This window comes from Miscanthus floridulus, chromosome 12 (assembly GCF_019320115.1).
Source record: "Miscanthus floridulus cultivar M001 chromosome 12, ASM1932011v1, whole genome shotgun sequence".
NCBI classification, from domain to species: Eukaryota; Viridiplantae; Streptophyta; class Magnoliopsida; order Poales; family Poaceae; genus Miscanthus; species Miscanthus floridulus.
This window is the reverse complement of record NC_089591.1, coordinates 50,632,920-50,652,465: the sequence shown is the minus strand read 5'-3', so window position 1 is coordinate 50,652,465 and position 19,546 is coordinate 50,632,920. Positions and strand designations below refer to the sequence as shown.

Genomic DNA, 19,546 nt, shown 5'->3' with positions numbered 1-19,546 from the left:
ATGATAAGAGTGAGTTGCTAGCGCTAGTCTCACTATGTCCGTCTAGGTGTTAACGCACAACTGTGCACCTAGGGTTCTGATTCTATAGGCAATAGAAATAGTCATAATAGATATATTGTGCCTTTGTGCAAACCCCATACTCATAAATGAATGTGATGCACCAGAATCAAATAATACATATGCTGGGTGGGAATCAATGGTGAACATACTAGCCATCATAGGCTCTCCCTACATGATCTCCTCAGCCTCAGTGAAGTTAACCTGTCCTGAGTGGCTCACGGACACCTTCTTCCTGATGATAGTCCTCTTGACCAGTCGAGAGTTAGCTGAAGGATGAGAAGACTGAATAAGCTGGTTCTAGGGGTACTCACGAGCATAGTGGACTTCCTTGCCACACTTGAAACAAGCACCTAGCTTATTCCCCTATCCCTGATGAGGCAGAACCTGCTGTCCTTGAGGCTGCTGCACTTGCTGAGTAGGTGCATGGTACTTAGTGGGAGGTGCCTGGTGAGTTTGCTAAGTCTAGCGAGACGACTGTCCACCCGAAGAGTGATAGGACACCCTCCTCACAACCTATGCCTTCTGAGACTGTGGGTGACTAGAAGACCCAATGATCACCCTCTTGTGCTTCCACTCAGCCTGAGAGTCACGCTAAAGTCCCTCCATAGCAATGGTAGCATTCATCAAAGCACCAAAGGTCTGATAGCCCCCTGTATACAACTTCTCTTGCAAGATGCAAGAGAGACCGTGATTGAAACATTTCATCTTCTTCTCGTTAGTATCCACATGAGTCCCAGCATACAATGTAAGATGGTCGAACTTATTCACATACTCCATCACAGTCATGTTTCCTTGCTTCAGCTCTAGAAACTCGGATAGCTTCCTGTTCAGCAAACCAGTAGGAATATAGTACTGACAGAAAGCAGTGGTAAACTCTCACCAAGTCACATGGTGATCCATAGGCTGCATGGCATTGAAAGTGTTCCACCAAGCACTGGTAGATCCTAGAAGCTACTGTGCAGCAAAGCGCACCTTCTGCTCATCAGTCACATTGAGCAGCTAAAACTTCTGCTCTAGAATACGAAGCCAATGCTCCACGTCCAGAGGCTCAGTAGTCGGCGTGAATGTGGGTGGGTGTGTCCCCAAAAAGTCCTGATAGGAACAGGGCCTCTCAAGACTGCGGGCACCACCCCCGTTCCTGCCAATACCACCGGGGCCTCCACAGGCGAAGCCACCAATAGCTTGTGCCAGCATCTCCAGGGCATGGGCTGACTCGCGACGAGCAGCCATCATCTCGGCATAGGTCATCGAAGGTAGTGGTGGTGGTGGAGGAGGAGGACCAAGGAATGGAGCCTCATGGCTCTCCCCGTTGGCATTGTCGTGATCATCAACATGACCATTTTTGCCTTGGTCTTCACCAAGACCATAGAATGTCCTAGCACTGGTGCTCCCAAGACCAGACCTCAGGTTCATCTATAAATAGATAGGAACCCACCATTGGGGACAAAGCCTCGTATTTAGAAACAAAAGGCTAGAGAGATGATAAGGCCCAATAAATGGTTACAAGCGAGAACTTTTCCTTAAGAGCTCTTTGTTTATTATACTATTAATTTACTACCCAAAATTATACATCTAGGGGAGTTTAGTTTAAGCAAGATTCTCTTTTCATGATGCATGGATCGACCTATTCGTTCGCTTAGGCCAGAATATAGCGACATTCGTATATAATTTTTGGCACATCGTACTCTCACTTTCCATAAGCTAACGATTCTTATGCAGCGTGAGTTAGTGTGCCTGCAGAAGATTGATTAGATAAAACCAGTGCCACTATCCTAGATAGACCATATTACTAGGGCTTATACTTAAATATGGAATTTATCGCATCCTACTTTTCGCAAAGCTTTTGTTGGTCAAATTTTTAGGTTTTGAAAAGAGTTTTTAAACTCGTAGACTCATTATTGGCTCTGATACCACCTGTGGTAGAACCGCTCGAAATAACATGCTTTCGGAGGCGCTCGTCTTCCACTAGATACTAAGCACCTCGAAAGTGAGCTACATCGGACAGTTCCGTCGAGCACACCCCAAGCGAGAACTTGAAACAATCCACGTTTTACCTCCAGAATTCAATAATGAGTATGAGCTTACAATACTTAGCCCATTTCATACAACAAGAGTTTTTAGAAATTATTTATTATAATACCAGAGTTTAGAGTGTGATAATTAAATAGCGAAATCAAAATAAACATCTAGCGGAAACGATACAAGGATCCGTCTATGCCCACTAGAAGAATCCTCCACACAAGAGCTACTCCTTAAGCAGCACCTGCAATAGAGGTAAAATAAACCCTAAGTACACAATGTACTAGCAAGACTTACACGACTAGTGGGAATGGTTTCCTGACTCTCAAGGATATGAGAGGCAATATGGGTTTGTTGTTTTCTTTTTGTTTGTGAAAAGCATCACTAATAGTTCATCCTTACAGCCAAGTTTTATTAGCAGTCATGATTACTTCATTAGCTAACCATTCTAGGTAAGCACTCATTCTACTTTCAAGCAAGGGTTGAGCAATCAGAACCATTTTACCATCTTTTATCTTCTAGTTCTTACTATGGTGCTAGACCATAGCCAAGTCATACTGTCTCACAGAAATGGCGATTCCTGAACTAATGTATCCCAGTTGGGTACCCCAAAACAATTGTCCCATTTGTACCCCATGCACAAACAAGACCAACCCATTCCACTCTTGTCAAGGGGTTTAGGTCCCCATCCAAACTTGGACTCCAAGCCACCACACTTGAGACCCGGTCTCAGTATGGTGCTTAGACCTCCACCTTTCCCCGCCTCCAATCAGTCGGTTCGGAAAGAGCCAAAACCCATGACAAGAGCGTAACAAGCCTTCTCGCTCCCATAATCAAGTATGTGCTCAGGATAATAAGTCTGTGACCTAACTACCATCCACAGCAATGGACGGTCCTTAATCGACACGAACAGGGAAAACAGTGTAACCAAGCTAAGCCCTGTTGGCTGCGGGACACAACCTGTTACACCCACCAATACCCATACCATATCCCTGTCCTGTCTCTATTTTTCCTTGCATCATTTTATTATGAGAGTAATAATAATCACCTTTTGTGAGTAACGGCAGGTTACTCACGCTACCGAAAACCTAAGCATAGCAGCTACTCGAACCTGTACTAGTAGGACTCATAGGACAGTTATATCTATGCAGGTGGTTTTCATAAAATTCCTATAACGTAAATGCACATAACATATATAAAGACTTATTATAAAAAATAAGGGGTTATGCACCGGGGCTTGCCTTGGGCAGGCGCGGTGTCAGCTGAGTTAGTCAGTGGTGGCTTTAGGACCTCATTCTCCATGAGAATCTCCTCCTCATACTCCTCGATGATCTCCTCAAACTCGTGGTCGCTAGTGATCACAATCTCCGCCAACTCGTTCTCTATATGCATGCGATGATGATGCAACACTTAGCATTTAAGCAATAGCAACTCCTAAACTAAGAATACGCATACTAAGATACTAAGCTAGCTCTAATGACTAAGGTACTAAGCTAACTATCATCTTTACCAAGCAAAGTGTTGGGTTCAACTAACAAACACCTAGCTTTACAAATGAAGGATATATATTTATTTTCCCCTCTCTCAAACCTTTTCACTTAACCCCCTGGTTTTCCTAGAATTCCCCCGCGCACACCCCCGTGACCCAGTGTACGGTGGTACGGCGGCCAGTGACACAGCACGGCTGCGCCAGCCACTAGGGACATGCGACAAACCACCTAACCTGCCGGCCACCATCTCTGACCTGAGCGGCTACACTAAGCGGCGGTGCAGGGTGACACGACTGGCTGGGGAAGGCTACAGCGGTGCGTGGCCATCCGCAACAGTGGCGCCACTATTTTGGTGAGCTAGGGCAGCTACAGACCTAATCGGTTAGCGTGTGAGCATCAAGAGGCTATCGTGGACCTAGCCGAGGTGACGGTTGGAGAAGAGGGTAATAGAGAAGGGCTGGCCATGTGCGGCCGAGCCGTGCAGCGGCGCACCACGGTGGCACAGTTGGGTCAGCGATGACGAGGAGGCGGTAGCGGTTTGGCTAAGGCGCGCAAGGTAAAGAGGGAGTCAAGGCTACACTAGTGGTGCAGGTGAATTGGTTCGGGTTGGGCGGTAGGAGGGCTGCCCTCGACCATGGCTGAGCGCGGCCTTAATGGCACGGTGGTGGGAAAAAAACTCCAAATTAGAGCTTGGCCTTGCACATGATTCAAGGCTGGGTGGGGGTCGAGGGTCAGGTGGCTTAATGGAGAATCTAGGGACGTGATGAATCGAGCGATGGTGACTGGCCCATGCCAAATTAAGGGAGCGGGGTCGGCCGGTCGTGGTGGCAGAGAGGGAGAGGCAGGTCTGACTCAGCTCGTCCTCGCCTTGGCGGCAAGCGGTCGGCGTGATCATGGAGGCCCACATGTAGGCGCTAGCAGTTAGGCACGCGCGTTCACAACTGGCATGGCCCGCGCACCTTAGTGCCATTAATGACAAGGCGACGGCGAGCCCGGCCACGTGCGTGCGGTAGAGGCGGCATCGCATTGGGCCGACATCGACATAGAGATGTAGAGGGAGGCACGGACATTATAGCGAGGCGACGACACCGACAGCGGCTGCGTCGTGGCGCGGGGCGGGTCGACAGTGCGGCAGCATGGCAGGGCTGGTGGCAGCACCACCTGGCTGCACAAGCAGCAGCAGCGGCTCCGCGCGCTAGGAGCCAGCCGTGGCCGGCCACACGCGGCAGCACGCATGCACGTGGGACAGCCAGGGTGGCGACGCCGAGCGCCCGAGCGTGGTGACAACGCCCACGCGGCCAACTAGCCCAAGACCGTGTCGTGCATGAATTTTAAAGCGCCTACAAAAACTAAACGATTGCTTCTAGACCTAAACCATCTCCACCATGATCAAGATGGCATATGAGACTACTAAATCGAGCTATAACACTACACCACCCATTAACCCAATCTCTCAAAATAATTTGCTAAATATAGCAATGTCTAGCTGGTGACAAACTTGGAATTTTTTTTAAGTTTTTGAGCTGAACTTGATTTCAAATTGCATTTCTAGGCTATTTGAAATGTTGGCTAGCAATGTTATTTTTCTACAGCAAGTATTTCATTGTCATCTACAAAGTTCATATTTCAATATTTATTTAAGCGCCACATACATGTTCTATAGCATTTTTGTTCAATAAAAATGAGTTTTAAACCCTACTTTATATACATGAGATATTGAATCAACTTTTGTTTAACATTTTTAGTAGTCATTTTAGGTTACAAGAAATTGATCTACACACTTTATCACATGCACTAACACATGCACTAACACATAAACATGATGCTCATGACATGTTTTAGTAAATGATTTAGGGTGTAACACCGAGGGTGTTACAATATATCATCTGAATTCACAGGTAGAGGTCTCTGAGTTTGTCGACCTCTGGGAGGCCATCAAGGATACACAGTTGATCAACAATGTGGAAGACGAGATCAGATAGTGTTTGACAGAAAGTGGAGAGTACACAATAAAAAAGCGCTTATGAAATTCAGTTCTAAGGGACCTTCTCCAAACTTAGCATTATGCCAATTTGGAAGGCCAAGACAGAACCGAAATGCGGATTCTTCGCATGGACACTAATGCACAAAAAATTCTGACCGCAAACAACTTGATGAAGCGAGGATGGACAGATGACCCTATATGTAAACTCTGTGCAAATGATCAAGAAACACCAACGCACCTGTGTAAAGATTGCCCTTTCACTAAGGAAGTGTGGGAGTTGATCAAGACATGGTTCGGTATAACTAACCTCAGCTCCATAAACACAATTGGATCGCTTCATAATTACTGGTGAAGATGTAGGAGAAAAGTTGACAAAAATCAAAGACGGCGCTTCGATGAGATCATAATATATTTTTGGTGGAACATCTGGAAAGAGAGGAATAGACGAACTTTCCAACAAAAAAGTTGGAGCCCAAGACAAGTCGTAAGTTTGTGCAAAGATGATATAAGTTAGTTTTCTTTGGCGACGGCTCTAATTCATAATACCGCAAACTAGTAGTAGACCTCAGTCAGTTTGGGTTTCTTCTTCAGTTGGGTCAGGGTTCTTGTTTTTGGAGTGTTTCCTAGTCTCAGTCTTTTTACAGTTGTTTTTTCGGTTGTTTGCTGATGGGTGTAATTAGGGAGTTGCTGATGGGTGTAATTAGGGAGTTGTAATTGCTCTTTTTTCTTTTTATATCGTCTAATAAAATCCACGGCAAAGTTTTTGCCGTCTTTTTGAAAAAAATTATCCTATCAGCTCAGGCCACATGACCCGCATCCTACCGTGACCGTTCGCTTGCATGCCCAACGGTGCTATGCACGTCAACGTGCATTCCTGATCATCTTGCATCTTGCGTGTATGATAACAATCCCTTGGACGGACTTCCGGAGTTCGTTGGCAACATCGACAATGTCACTGCTGAAATTTGGCTTTGCTAATTTGCTATGAGAGAAAACATTATTCGTTTGATGAAAAGTACGGTTGAAATAGTGAAGGCAAAAGAGCCCTCAACTCAACTGGCTGGAGCCCGTATGATGTAAGCAAATTTAGGGGTTGTTTGGATGCGTCTAATAGCTAGTCCTATTTGGAGAGGTGTAGAAAAAAAAAAGTTTAATACACTAGCAGCTCTTAAATTTACAGTGGTAGGCTACTGTTGAGGTCCACAAACTCTCAAAAGAAATTGAATCCTCGGAACTTGTTAAGTGCTGCACCACTTGTTCAACCTCTTCGGGAGGCACTTACTAGGATAATTTTTTTTTTTAAAAAAAAAGCACCCTGCACTGTAGACATGTTCTGCCTCCGATCGCGCTTGGCCGTCTCCTCGCGCGCGGCGACGTCCAGTCGAGGGGGAGCCGGGGAGGGGGAAGGGGTAGCCGCCTAGGCGGGCTCGCATGGCCAAGCGCCGGGCGCGGCGGTCTGCGCTCGCCGTACACGGGGCCGCGAACCGGGGCATCGGCCACACGCTGGCCGCGCGCCAGGCCGAGCATGGTCTCACCGTGGTGCTCACCGTGCGGGACGGCGAGCGCGAGGAGGCCCCCGCGGCGCCGTTCCTCGTGCGCGGGCTCGCCGTCATCTTCCGCAGGCTTGACGTCTCCAACGACCTTGAGGAGGTAGATGAAGGACACGAGCGCCATGAATCACCTCCTTGAACTGCTCGACGGAGCGCCGCTTCTGTTGGTCCGGGTTGCCGCACGCAGCGACGCAGCTCATGGCGAGCAGCGGCTCCGGCTTGAGGGTTTCGACGCGGTGGCGCAGGACATCGGGGAAGCACACGAGCAGGGGCAGCGGCAGGCCGCGGCGGTAGGGCCCACCACGGGCGGGGCCGGGAAGCGCGCCGCGCGCGTCGCAGGACGCGAAGGTGTACGCCACGGGTGTCTCGTCGTCACCCCAAGCTTTGGAGCAGCTCCCTCTCTCCTCTCCCTCTCTCTCCTTGGACCGGAGATGGCACAGATGGCGGCGGGGCGTGTCCAGCACCGGTCGCCGTCTCCACCGCGCCCGTGGTCTGCCACCGCCGCGCCCGTGGCCATGCCTCCGTAACGCTCGTGGACCGCCTCTGCCGCGCCCGAGCTCGCCGTAGATCCACGTTCTCGGTCGTCTCCAACCCCGGTTGTGGCCTCGCTTCCTCGGCCACCTCCGACGACCGACGCGGCCTTGCGTCCTCGGCTGCCTCCAATGACCGCCGCGGCCCTGCATCCTCGACATGTGAGAAGAGAGACGGATGAGCCGAATGAGAGAGTAAAGGAGATTCTCCACGACCGCTGCTACCCGGGGTCGCGACCCGCGTGCGCCTCGAACGCCGGCAGCGACACGACAACGTCGCAGCAGCCGCAGTGGACTCCCGCCCTGGTGACCGCGCCCGAGACGACCTTGCCCTTGCCACCGTTCACTGCCACGGAGGTAGAACATGACTCGGGGTGCTTTTTTTTTTTTTTTTAAAAATATCCCAGTCAGCGCCTCCCGAAAAAATATGGATCCGTGGTACGTCACTTAACAGGTTCAGAGACAGCACAACGCTATAAGTTTATAGATTTCGGTTTTGAGTATTCATGGACAGCACAACGCTATAAGTTTAGCGAGAATTCTGTATTTGGCACCGAAACAAATCACTCTTTTATATTTGGCACTATAAATTTTGAACTTCTTTATCTAGCATCAACTTGAAAATTTTTTCCGTATATGGCACTTCCGTCCACTTTGACCATCCAACCGTTTGTCGATTTCGTTGACCATGTCAGTTTTTTTAACAAGTACCAAAATAGCCCTCTTAATTTGGTCGCACACACCTGCTCGGTACCGAAGCCGGAGGAGATGAGGATGGGGCGGAGGAGCCGTCGGCCACCGGCGCCCAGCAAATCACGGCGCCCTTCCTTTAGCGGAGGAGCCGTCGGCCGCCGGCGCCCAGCAAATCACGGCGCCCTTCCTTCAGCTAGAGGCGCTGGTCCCTCAGGCGAGGTCTCCCCATGGTGGCAGATCGACGAGCGGGTCCAGCAGGGGTCGCGGCAGCGGGGCGGGCCGAGCTTCCGACAGGGGACGCGGCGGTGGGGCGGGCTCGCCGGCCGACGCTGGCCCCATCTCGCGGGGCGGGGGCGCGGTACGAGGAGATCGCGAGGCGGCTCCGCCGCAAGATTGACGGCATCTGGGCGAGGTACGAGGAGATCGCGTCGGACAGGAAGAAGCTCCGGCTGCGGCCCGACGACGGCGCGCCCCGGCCAGCGGCGAGCCCGCTCGTGCCAAGCAGCGCGCTTCCCCGTCCCGAGCGCCTCCACAGGCGGCAGCGTGACATCGAGAGGGTCGCCGCGCTGGTACGCGGGGAGCCGGACGGCGGGAGGACCAACGCTGTCGTGCCCATCGTCGGGATGGCCGGCGTCGGCAAGAAAGCTCTGATGCAGCACGTCTGCGGCATGGAGGCTGTGAAGTCGTGCTTCGAACTGACACACTGGATTTGGGTATCCTATGAGTTTGACGTCGTCAGCATGACCCGCAAGATCGTCGAGGCGGTCACCAGATCGCGCCCGGAGTGCGGCGAGCTGAGCACGCTTCATGAGCTCATAGTCGAGCACCTTGAGGGGATGAGGTGCTTGATCGTTCTCGACGACGTGTCGGATGACAATCCCAGCCACTGGAACAGCCTGACGGCCCCGCTGAGCCGCTGCGCTCCGGGGAGCACGGTTGCCGTGACGACGAGGAGCAACAAGGTTACCAGGATGGTGAGCACCAAGGTGTATCATCTCAAATGCTTGTCAGATGAAGACTACTGGCGTGTATGCCAGCGACGGGCACTGCTGAATAGTGATGCCAACGTCGACCAAGAACTTGTAGAAATCGGTGAGAAGATCGCGAAGAAATGTCAGGGCTTGCCATTGGCGGCAGAGGCAGCTGGTAGTGCCCTGGGTGCTTCAACCAGCTGGAAGCACTGGGATGAAGTCCTGAATAACGACTTGTGGGCTGACAATGAGGTGAAGAATCTGGTACTGCCGGTGCTGAAGGTGAGCTACGACCACCTGTTCATGCCACTGAAGCGTAGCTTTGCGTTTTGTTCATTGTTTCCAAAGGGCTTAACCACTAATTTCTTCTAGGATAGTCCCAATCGTCATTACCAAATGATGAAATCTTAGGCTCATGTCTTCAATTTCCTTCTCTTGCATTGCTTGAACAGGTAAAGCTCGGACATCAACTCCTTCACGAGAACAGGGCAGCTTTTAGTCAGATGCTCAAAGCCATCAGTTTCCATGACTGCATCCAGTGCATCAGGAGATTTGAGAAACTCAATGCAAGCCTGCTTGAGACCACGGCAGGAGTGCTGTTCAGCCAACACCAACGTGGTTGCGGCCGTGCCGACGCGCGTCTAGGTGCCTGTATAGCTTCTCCTCACAAATCAGCTTGAGCCTCTGCATGTCACACCTGTCCGCCGCTTCCAGCAGATGCTGGGCCATCGCGGCCTCCTCTTGTTCCTCCATCTGTGGCAGCGAGTCAGTGTAGATGAAATGGAGCAGGGCCTTGAACACCTGAGGTAACATGTCATCAATCCGGATGCAGTCCCCTATGGCCGTGCTCTCCTTCATGGCGCCCCACAGCTCTGCTTTGAAGACTCGTGACCGGGCCGCAAGCAGAAACCTGTGAGCGCTGAATGACTCGCCGGCAACTTGGAAAGTAACGTCGATGCCCTCTTTGGACTCGAGTAGATCGGCAAGATGCTGATTCAGGTCAGGTGGTGGTACTACGTCTAGGAGCGAGACAATCCTGTCCTCCGTGTGGAGCTCCTTGGGAATAATGACGCCGTAGCTGATCCTGAAGCAGTCGTTCAAGAGGTGCTCCGACTTCTCCAAGAACTCCCTTTTAATGAAATCATTGAAGCCGTAGCCTAAGCCACCTGGAGAGAACACGCGTAGGTCTGTGGTATGGGATTCTGATTGCAGCGGGTTCCCGGCCCGATCGAGCAATTTGAATTTGGCTCGCGCCTTCACGGGCCCGCCGGCACTCTCGTCGAGGCTGAGAAAGACGGATATGAAATCAGCGTCCTCAGACCTAGTGTCGTTGGGGTAATAATGGATGCACCAGCGGCGACCCCCCCCCCCCCCCCGCAATGAACAGGCGTGACTGGATTGATTTGCCAGTGGGGAGCTCATCCTTGATGCGCGAGTAGCCATCGATGTGGAGAAGGTGGTGCCCTATGAACTCGCCACCGACGATGGCCGAGGCGGAGCGAGGCTCGTCAACGACAAGCGCGGCGGATCCCAAGGCCAGCATGGCGACGGGATGCGGAACGGCGGCCGACGAGGGTTTTGCTGCTACCCAATTGGGGCTAGTTCTGGGGATGGCGGCAAGCGGCGCACAGGTCCAGCGACGACTGGCAAGTGGCGGAGCTGGCTCACGGCGAGGCCGCGGCGGCGCGGGAAGACCTCGCACGGGAACAGCACGAGCGGACCTCGCGTGCGGCAGCGAGCCGGGAGCTCGCGTGTGGGGCCACGACAGCGGCGCCGGTGCATGGTGAGGCGCTGTGGTGCCGGCAGACCTCGCGCGGACAGCGGCGAGCGGCACGCGGAGACCGCGATGACCAGCGCGCGGCACTAGCGAGGTTGCGGCAAAGCGAGCTAGGCGCTCCCGTGGGGGCAGCGACACGCCATCGTCCTGCCTCCTCCAGTCGGTAGGGCGGCGATGCGGGGACGTTGGTACGGGGTCTATGCGTAGGGTCGCCGTGGCGATGGCACGGAGCTGCGCAAAGAGCTCCGACAATATCGTCCATACTAAAATACTAAAATACTTGAACTTTCCTATTGGGCACCGTGGATTTCTGTTGTAAAACAAGGGTATTTATGTCTTTTTATCAGTCACTTGACACCGTTACGGTTCTAAATGGACGACAGTGCCATTTACGAAAGGAAATTTCAGCTGAATGCCAGATAAGAAAATTTAAATCTTCGAGTGCCAAATACGAAACACTGATTTGTTTCGGTGCCAAATAAATAATTCTCTCATAAGTTTAAGGGTCGCCAGTGTATTTAACTTAAAAAATAATGTTACTTATATTATTTTTTTCCTAATAGGAAAGGCGTAGATCTAGTGATTATTCTATGGCCTTAAATTATGTTGATGTCTTATTCTGTCTCGTCTCACGTGTCTATTCGATGATATCATTGGCTACTTTTAAGTTTTATTTAACAATGCTGTACGGAGGGCCTAGTGGGGCACGGCTGCACCACTGCAGCTGGACAGGACAACGCCTCAAAGATGAAGTTGCATTGTATAATTGCCCTTTCTTTCCGACCATTATCATCACACTACAGAGTAGTACAAACCTGAAACTCGTCCTTATAGTTGGAGGACTACACAGTTTCAAAGATTGAAAGAGAGCCAGCAATTCAGATCAAAGAGCAAACGAGGAATAAAAGTACAAAAGAGACCCCACAACAGAAGCAGATGCAAGTAGTATTGGTGCATGCACGATCAAATCGACCAGAAGAGAACAAAGCCCCTTGGTCTTCATTGAGATGCCCACAGCCCACGGCTGATAGATGGGGCTTGATCATCAGTGGCGTCTGGCGAGCGCGAAGGCAGACAGGAAGATGAGGACTATGAGCAGGACCATGGCGGCGAAGGAGCCGATGAGGGAGCCCGAGATGCGTTCGCAGAAGGAGTCGAACTGCTGGCAGATGGCGAACCAGTTGGTGCGCACGTTGCCCTTGTGCGCCAGGTACACGATCGCCGCCGCCGCCGACGCGCCGGCCGTCAGCAGGGCCAGCATCGCCTAGTAATAATCCGAACGGCGTCAGTTTATTATTATGAGCAAGTTCTTGCTAAGTTGCTAGCAGTGTACTACTCATTACCGCGTCGAAGAAGACGAGGATCAGACGGCTGTAGCGCGCCCTGGGCCTGATGATGTGCACGATGGACAGCGGGATGGACAGCACGAGGTACGTGCACACCACCGCGTTCGCCGCCACGAAGAACCTGCGGCCGGAATGCTTGCTCGTCGTGAGACATGGCCGGAATGGCATCAAGTCAGCAGAATTAACTGAAACCGGCTGCAGCAGCGACGAGGGACTTACGTGAAGGACGGGAGGTCGCTGTACTTGGCCTCGAACTGGATGAACTGCGTGAAGAAGGGGAGCGTCTCGTTGGTGGTGCCCATGGAGATGGCGCTGGCGATGGTGGCGACGATGGAAAGGAACCTGAGGAAGACGTCGGCGATGGACACGGCGCGGCTGACGCCCGCCGCCACCGGCACGGGCACCAGGGGCGCCTTGGAGCTCTCCCCGTGCTCGATCACCACGTCCTTCGTCATGGTGGCGTGCGTGCGGCGTGCCCCGGCCCTGCTGATTAAGCCTTCATCTAGCTAGGATAATCGACGAGCTTGGAAAAGGATTCTTGCTTGCAGTTCCAGATGTTGAGTGAGGTTGAGGTTGTCTAGCTAGCTGCTGCTTGGATTTTTGCTTGAGATGTGTGACTGTGTGAGATGACTGCTGCTACGGGTTCTCAGACCTTCTTATACGCATGGATGGCGCTGAGGTTTCCACTGGATTAGGCAGCAGCTTGTGCCTCAACAAAACCAACATCCTCTTTAGTCAATCATGCTGAGCAAAGCAGGTGATTTAGGTGGCTTTGACAATTAATCGTAGGCACCAACTAAAGCTCCGCTGCGCATTGGTTGACCCTGCAACTGCTCTCGCTCAAATGAAATTCAGAAGTTGCAAATACTTTTATGTCGATCTCAACAGGGCACGATCTTTAGCACGTTGCTGAACCCAAACTTGAATGTCTCGAATCCTGGTCCATTCCTACTAGTGGTAGTACAGAGCTAGCACTGCTCTTTGAACTTTGTTGGGTTTCCATTCCATCCCAGCTGGTCTGGCTTCATCCGCGTTGAATTATGCAGTCTTTTGGTTTGATTAAAGAATGTTTGTAGTCATGTAGTGTGATGGGTTTTTTTTTTTTTTTTGACAACAAACATCTTTATTTCAACAGCAGGCAGCTGATAGAAGCCTTACAGAGTTTAAGGCTACAGAATGAAGTGCCTCCTGAAGCGGGCACTGGGTTACATGTGCTACATTAGAGCAATTACAAGGCAAGTCTGAAGATGTAGGCTGAGAATATAGAATTGCTTGCCTAGCTAGCTCATCAGCCGTCTGATTTTGTGATCTTTGTATACTGAGAATTCTTGCATCTCTGTGCTTTGTAAAGTTTGTGAACATCTGAGGTGTTTGATCCTCCACTCCGGTGGATTTGTTTGATCCGGTGCATTGAGGAAATGCACAAGCAGTTGATTGTCTGAAAGAAATATGATTGGCTGCATGTTGAGGCGGTGAGTAATAATAGCAGCAAGCGTCAATGCCGTCGCCTCAGCCATTAGCACCGATGTGGTTCCTGTCATCCTTGCCTTGATGTAGATGGTTTGCGCCGGTTGAACTTGGGTATTGATGATGAACACACCAATTCCTGCATTCCTAGGTATAAGAGAGGGGCTATCGGGAGTTGTAGATGCGTCGGTGTAGCACCTGACGCCCTGAAGAAGACCTGGCAGCCGGACCAGGTATCTGTCTTGCAGATGAGTCCGGGATCTGTACATCTGGTGCATTGGTGTGGTACTATTTCCTGCATTGGAGACAGACATACCTGACTGCCGCTGTAGTTGACTTTCATCTGCTCATGTTGTGGTCGTTGTACTTGTACCTGAAATGTGATTTGCATAGAAGGGAGACATACCTTGCATTCCTGTGTCGACGGCTGTTGAAGTTGCGGTGAGAGGCGTAGCCCCAGGCCCCCAACTTCAGGGTCATCTCCCAACACACAGTCCTGTTCACCCATTTGGAAGGTAGCTAAGTTTGATGTGGTAATATATGCTGCCACAGCATGGTGTACCTGCCATGTAGTCCATGTTTCCCTTCCAAATCTTTGCTCATTTCGAGTTTTCCATAGGTACCACAAAGTTGTTAGGATTTTTTGCATTAAAGAATTGTGAACTGAATCGCTAATTACTAAAGGAAGGAAACCTGTACCCCATCATCCTCGAGTGGAAGAGTATCTGTTCGAAGCGGCGGCGTGGCTAAAAACCAAACTGCACGTGCAAAATCACAGTGAAAAAATAAGTGTGCATTAGTTTCAATTAGACCAAAGTAGCTGCAATGTTCATCAATGTGGGTTGAGTATCTTGCAGCTCTGCAACCAGTGGCTAGCGCCCTTCGGATGAGACGCCAGGTGAAAGTCTTGATGAGAGGAGGCGGAGTTTTGAGTTTCCACATTCGTTGAAGGATTTGGTTGGCCTGTTGTTGAATGCTTCTTGATCCAGTCGTCGGTAATTGTACCTGAACCTACGAACTTAAAGATCTATATATATTCTTAGTTGTGCAGTCTCCTTTTTTTGCCGAAGTCCACTGCAGGATGTCCTGGTGCTGGCTGTCCACCGTTGTGACTTGGGAAATGATTTGAACAGCGTCAGGGTCAAAGATGGAGGAGAGGAGATCCAGGTTCCAATTGCAGGTATTGGGAGACCAAAGATCAGAGACCACACTCGGCAAAGGGGAGTGGGTAATAGCAGGGAAAAAATTATTGGCCGAAATCTCCTGATATTTCCGATATATCCTTTTTATTCGTAGGTGCCGATAAGAAAATATATATCTTTTTTTACAAATTTTGTTTAAATTTATTTAAATTTACTTAAATTCAAATTAAATTTTAATTGAATTTGGTCTGATATTTCCGATATATCATGTTTATCCTCTTTACCTGTGACCCCGATAAATTTTAATGAGACTTTTCCCTATGTGCCCTTATAAAAGATCGTAATCCCCTGTGTGCCCCTGAAAAAATTCAGCGGTCTTCAGCGCCACTACTCCAACTTTTTCGTGTCATCTATGCCACTTCCGTCAGTTTGGGCTCTAACGCCGTTAAACTGCAGATGTGAAAAGACGAAAATGCCCTTAAGTTCAAATATGTTATTAATTTTTTTGAGCATCTTAACGACTTCAAATGAAAAAACTCAAAACTAGAAAGTTGTAGATCTCGTCGAGATCTATAATTTTCATATAAATTTTTTTTCATTTAATTTCGCAAAAAAAATAATATGATTTTTCTAAGATATATTAATCATATCAAATCATATTTTTTTGCGAAATTAAATGAAAAAAATTTTATATGAAAATTATAGATCTCGACGAGATCTACAACTTTCTAGTTTTGAGTTTTTTCATTTGAAGTCGTTAAGATGCTCAAAAAAAATTAATAACATATTTGAACTTAAGGGCATTTTCGTCTTTTCACACCTGCAGTTTAACGGCGTTAGAGCCTAAACTGACGGAAGTGGCATGGATGACACGAAAAAGTTGGAGTAGTGGCGCTGAAGACCGCTGAATTTTTTCAGGGGCACACAGGGGATTACGATCTTTTATAAGGGCACACAGGGAAAAGTCTCAATTTTAATTTCCGAAAATGAAAACCTTGGGTAATAGGCAAAAGAAGGTGGTTGTGAATCGAATCCCAGATAGGGCACCAAGGAGAAGACCAAATGGAGGTGTTGCCATTATGAATTTGATAGATGACATTATGGACAAGTTCTTTTTAACCTGAAGGATAGAAGACCAGAAGATGAAGTGAGGGCCATCTGGCTTGGCCGTCCAGAAAGAGGTGCTGTGAAAATATTTGGCCTTAATAATGCTAGTCAAGAAAGGATTTTTGCTAGTGGCAATATTCCAGGCAGCATGGATGATAAGACTTTTGTTGACAGTGTAAAGGTCTCTGATTCCAAGACCCCATTCTCTTTGGATTGACAGATATCCTCCCAGAAACGAAAGGCAATGGGATTAGTGGGGTTATCATCCTGAACACATGTCCACCAAAATCTACGGATGATAGCATTGATCTTCTCCACAAAAGTTTTGGAGAAAAGAACCGTAGACATGTAGTAGACAGGAATTGGAGGCAAGGACAGATTTGATGTAAGTAAGTCTGCCAGCGTGGTTCAGTTTGTTGGCCCTGACAGTGGTAAGCTTAGAACGAAATTTGTTGAGGATGAAATCATAAGCTTTGTTCCTGTCCCTGTGATTGAAAATAATGGGGTGACCGAGGTGCATGGTATTAGGAAGCAGACCAGCGACAGGAAAGATAGCTTTAATTTGGGTTTTGGTGGCACTGTCAACATTCTTATTGAAAAGAATGGAAGATTTCTGGAAATTCGGAATTTGACCCGAGAGCTGGGAGAAGTGGTGGAAGATGGAATTGATGGTCGTGGCCTCAGCCACAGAGGATCAAATCATCTGCAAAAAGGAGGGAGTGAATTGGTGGACAGCCGGGCCCAGATTGACACCGGTAAGGTTCCCGTTCTCCAACTCAGATTGCAACCGGATGGATAGTTCATTTATAGCGATAACAAAAAGATACGGCGACAGAGGGCAGCCCTGCCGAATACCACGCTGGTAACGAAAAGTGGCAGAGGGCTCGCCGTTAACCAAAATAGAAAAGGTAGGAGAGGAGATGCATGCATGGGTGGGGTTAATAAAATGACCACGATACCTTTGACGTCGGAGGGCGGACTCAATAAAACCCCATTCTAGTCTATCAAAAGCTTTAGCTAAGTCTAATTTAAGAAGGAAAGCCTTCTGGTTCCAGGTTTTAAGGTTGAAGGAGTGAATAATTTTCTGAGTAATGATTACATTAGAAGAAATATGTCTGTTAGTAATAAAAGCAGCTTGAGCATGATTAATGTAATTGGGAAGGTGAGGCTTAATCCTATTAGCAATAGACTTGGCTATGATTTTGTAAATAACATTGCAAAGACTGATAGGCCTAAAGTCCTGAGGAATTAGGGGCTGATCTTTTTTAGGTATTAGAGCTATGAAGGTTTTGTTAATGTCATCACTGAAATGAGCAGAGGAATAAAATTATGTCCCCAGTTTGCTGACATCTTGTTTGATCCACGGCCACGCCGATTTATATAAGGCAGCATTGAGGCCATCAGGTCCCGGGCTAGCGTTGTTCCTTATGTAGTGTGATGGTTGGATGATGTCCTTGAAGATGTCATCATCTGTTGAAGCAGTTCAGCATCACACCAATGCAATGTGCTGTATTTGATGACGAAGGCACTTTCCGGGAGTAGGGCATCAATTCCTGCTTTCCTGGGCTTTCTGCCATCGCATCTCATTCTGACATTCTTGGACCTGCACCGTACCGTACTGGGCTGCAACAAAATTCCAAGTTCCAACCCGCGTACTCCGACTTGATATAATGATATGGAGAAAGCCCGGTCAATCTTTCTCCAAGGCCGTCAGGATCCTAAATAAGAGACGCAGGAATTTCATAGGAATTACACAAGAATTTTACAGGAATCAATTCAATGGCCTTGTTCGCTGGTCTGAAACTTGACTGAAACTGACTGGTTCTGTGAGAGAAACACTGTAGCGACGGGTTGATGAACAGTGTTTTGTGAGGGGAGTCAGCCAGCCCAGCGAACGCACCAATTTCACACGAAAAACGCAGGAACAGAGAAAAAATCCCACGTTCCAAACATGAAGCCTTTTTTAGATAGCAAATAAACCCTGAATTAAGAAAAACTTCAATCCTTTGATCTTCTCTAATGAATTTTTAAAAATCGGTAATGCTACGTGTCTTACATCCGACATGAGCAAAGCGTCCGACGCTCCCGCAAGCCCACGTCTTGTTACTTGCGCTTTTACCCTGTCGCTCGCTCTACCCACGAGTTTATTAAAAAAATCACCCATCCTTATCCCTTCCGCTCCCTCCTCTCCTGTCACGTGTGCTGCTCACTCCCTTTCGTCGCACGCACGGTGCTGATCCGGCCGACCCAAGGCCGGTGCTGGTGGTGCTCGCGTGCGCTGCAACTCGCCACCGGCTCCCACCCCGACGGCAGGAATTTACTGGCGCATGCGCTCCCCCTCCCCTATGTTGCAAATATATATTTCAAGTGTTTTCGATGTTTTAGAGGTATATTGCAGTTGTTTGATATGGATGTTGCAAAAGTAGATCATGGGATGTTGCATATATTGCAAGTATTTCATAGACATGTTGCAATGTTCAAAATGTTTCATCTGTTCAAAACGTATGTTGCAAGCGTTTTAACCTAGATGTTGCATATGTTTCACACATATGTTGCAACAATATGTTCCAAATGTTTCATCTGTTCCAGTCTTCCGTTTCAGCAAGTGTTTTCATGTTGCAAGTTGCAAGTGTTCTATCTGGATGTTGCATATGTTTTCACACATGCATTGCAAGTGTATTTTTCAAATGTTTCATCTATTTTAGACGCATGTTGCATTGATGTGTTTTATGTTGCATGTGTTTCATGTTGTTCGGAGAGTCAGAGGCGCGAAGGAGTGATGGTGGCACGGCACGGGCGCCGAGGAATGGGGCGCGGCAAGCTAGTGGCGCGCGGCGCGCTTGGGACCGGTGGTCTGGGGCACAACAAGGCGGGTGCACTTGCCAGGCGGGGTGCGCATGTGGGTGGGTCGAATCGAGGCGGACGGGACGGATTGCGAGCGAGTCGTACGTACGCGACGTCGGCACGATGCGCATGCGGGCAGGGTGAATTAGCGGACAGGGGGCATGCTGAGCAGACACGTGGGAAACGGCTATCCAATCCGACGTCTAGGTGCTAGCACGTCCAGGGGCGGAGCTACCCTGCAGATCCAGCATGTATTAGAGTATATATACTGTATTTGAAAAAAAAACAAAAACAAAAGAACACTTACATATAGGCTAGAGAACTGAAAATGAACGCAACGCTAGCAACCCAGCTTTGTCGAGATGGCCTTTGCGGATTTGCTGCTTTTGTCTAGGTCTAGGCCCATGCGCCCACAGTCACACGGATGGGAGATCCAAGAGTCCAGGTCCTGTCGTGGTGACACCTAAGCAAGTCCTGACAACTAACGCGGTGACGCCTTGGCTTCTAGGATCCGACGCACCATCTTCCCTCATCTATTCTTCTACCGCAAGATTGTAGCTAGGGAG

General features: G+C 49.2%; 2 protein-coding genes and 1 pseudogene across 2 annotated transcripts; 1 reads left to right on the top strand and 2 right to left on the bottom strand.

The window, feature by feature from the left end:
* Positions 1–8,553: 8,553 nt before the first annotated feature.
* LOC136495854 (putative disease resistance RPP13-like protein 1) lies at positions 8,554–9,669 on the top strand. Its single transcript, XM_066491664.1, has one exon. It carries the CDS (start codon positions 8,554–8,556, stop codon positions 9,667–9,669), a length of 1,116 nt encoding a protein of 371 aa, XP_066347761.1.
* On the bottom strand, positions 9,652–10,900 carry LOC136498374 (BTB/POZ and MATH domain-containing protein 2-like; annotated as a pseudogene).
* Positions 10,901–11,920: 1,020 nt separating this feature from the next.
* On the bottom strand, positions 11,921–13,016 carry LOC136495220 (casparian strip membrane protein 4-like). Its single transcript, XM_066491208.1, has 3 exons — positions 12,640–13,016; positions 12,418–12,541; positions 11,921–12,338 (listed from the first exon to the last, which is right to left on the bottom strand). Exons 1-3 carry the CDS (start codon positions 12,873–12,875, stop codon positions 12,120–12,122), a joined length of 579 nt encoding a protein of 192 aa, XP_066347305.1. The 5' UTR covers positions 12,876–13,016; the 3' UTR covers positions 11,921–12,119.
* Between the last annotated feature and the right edge of the window lie 6,530 nt (positions 13,017–19,546).

What these genes read in the sequence shown, in the direction of transcription:
- LOC136495854 (XM_066491664.1), top strand. Translation starts at nt 8,554, where the DNA reads ATGGTGGCAGATCGACGAGCGGGTCCAGCAGGGGTCGCGGCAGCGGGG.
- LOC136495220 (XM_066491208.1), bottom strand. Translation starts at nt 12,875, where the DNA reads ATGACGAAGGACGTGGTGATCGAGCACGGGGAGAGCTCCAAGGCGCCC. An exon ending in AGCGACCTCCCGTCCTTCAC is followed by an intron (nt 12,542 to 12,639) that starts GTAAGTCCCTCG and finishes TTCCGGCCGCAG; the next exon opens with GTTCTTCGTGGCGGCGAACG. An exon ending in TCCTCGTCTTCTTCGACGCG is followed by an intron (nt 12,339 to 12,417) that starts GTAATGAGTAGT and finishes GATTATTACTAG; the next exon opens with GCGATGCTGGCCCTGCTGAC.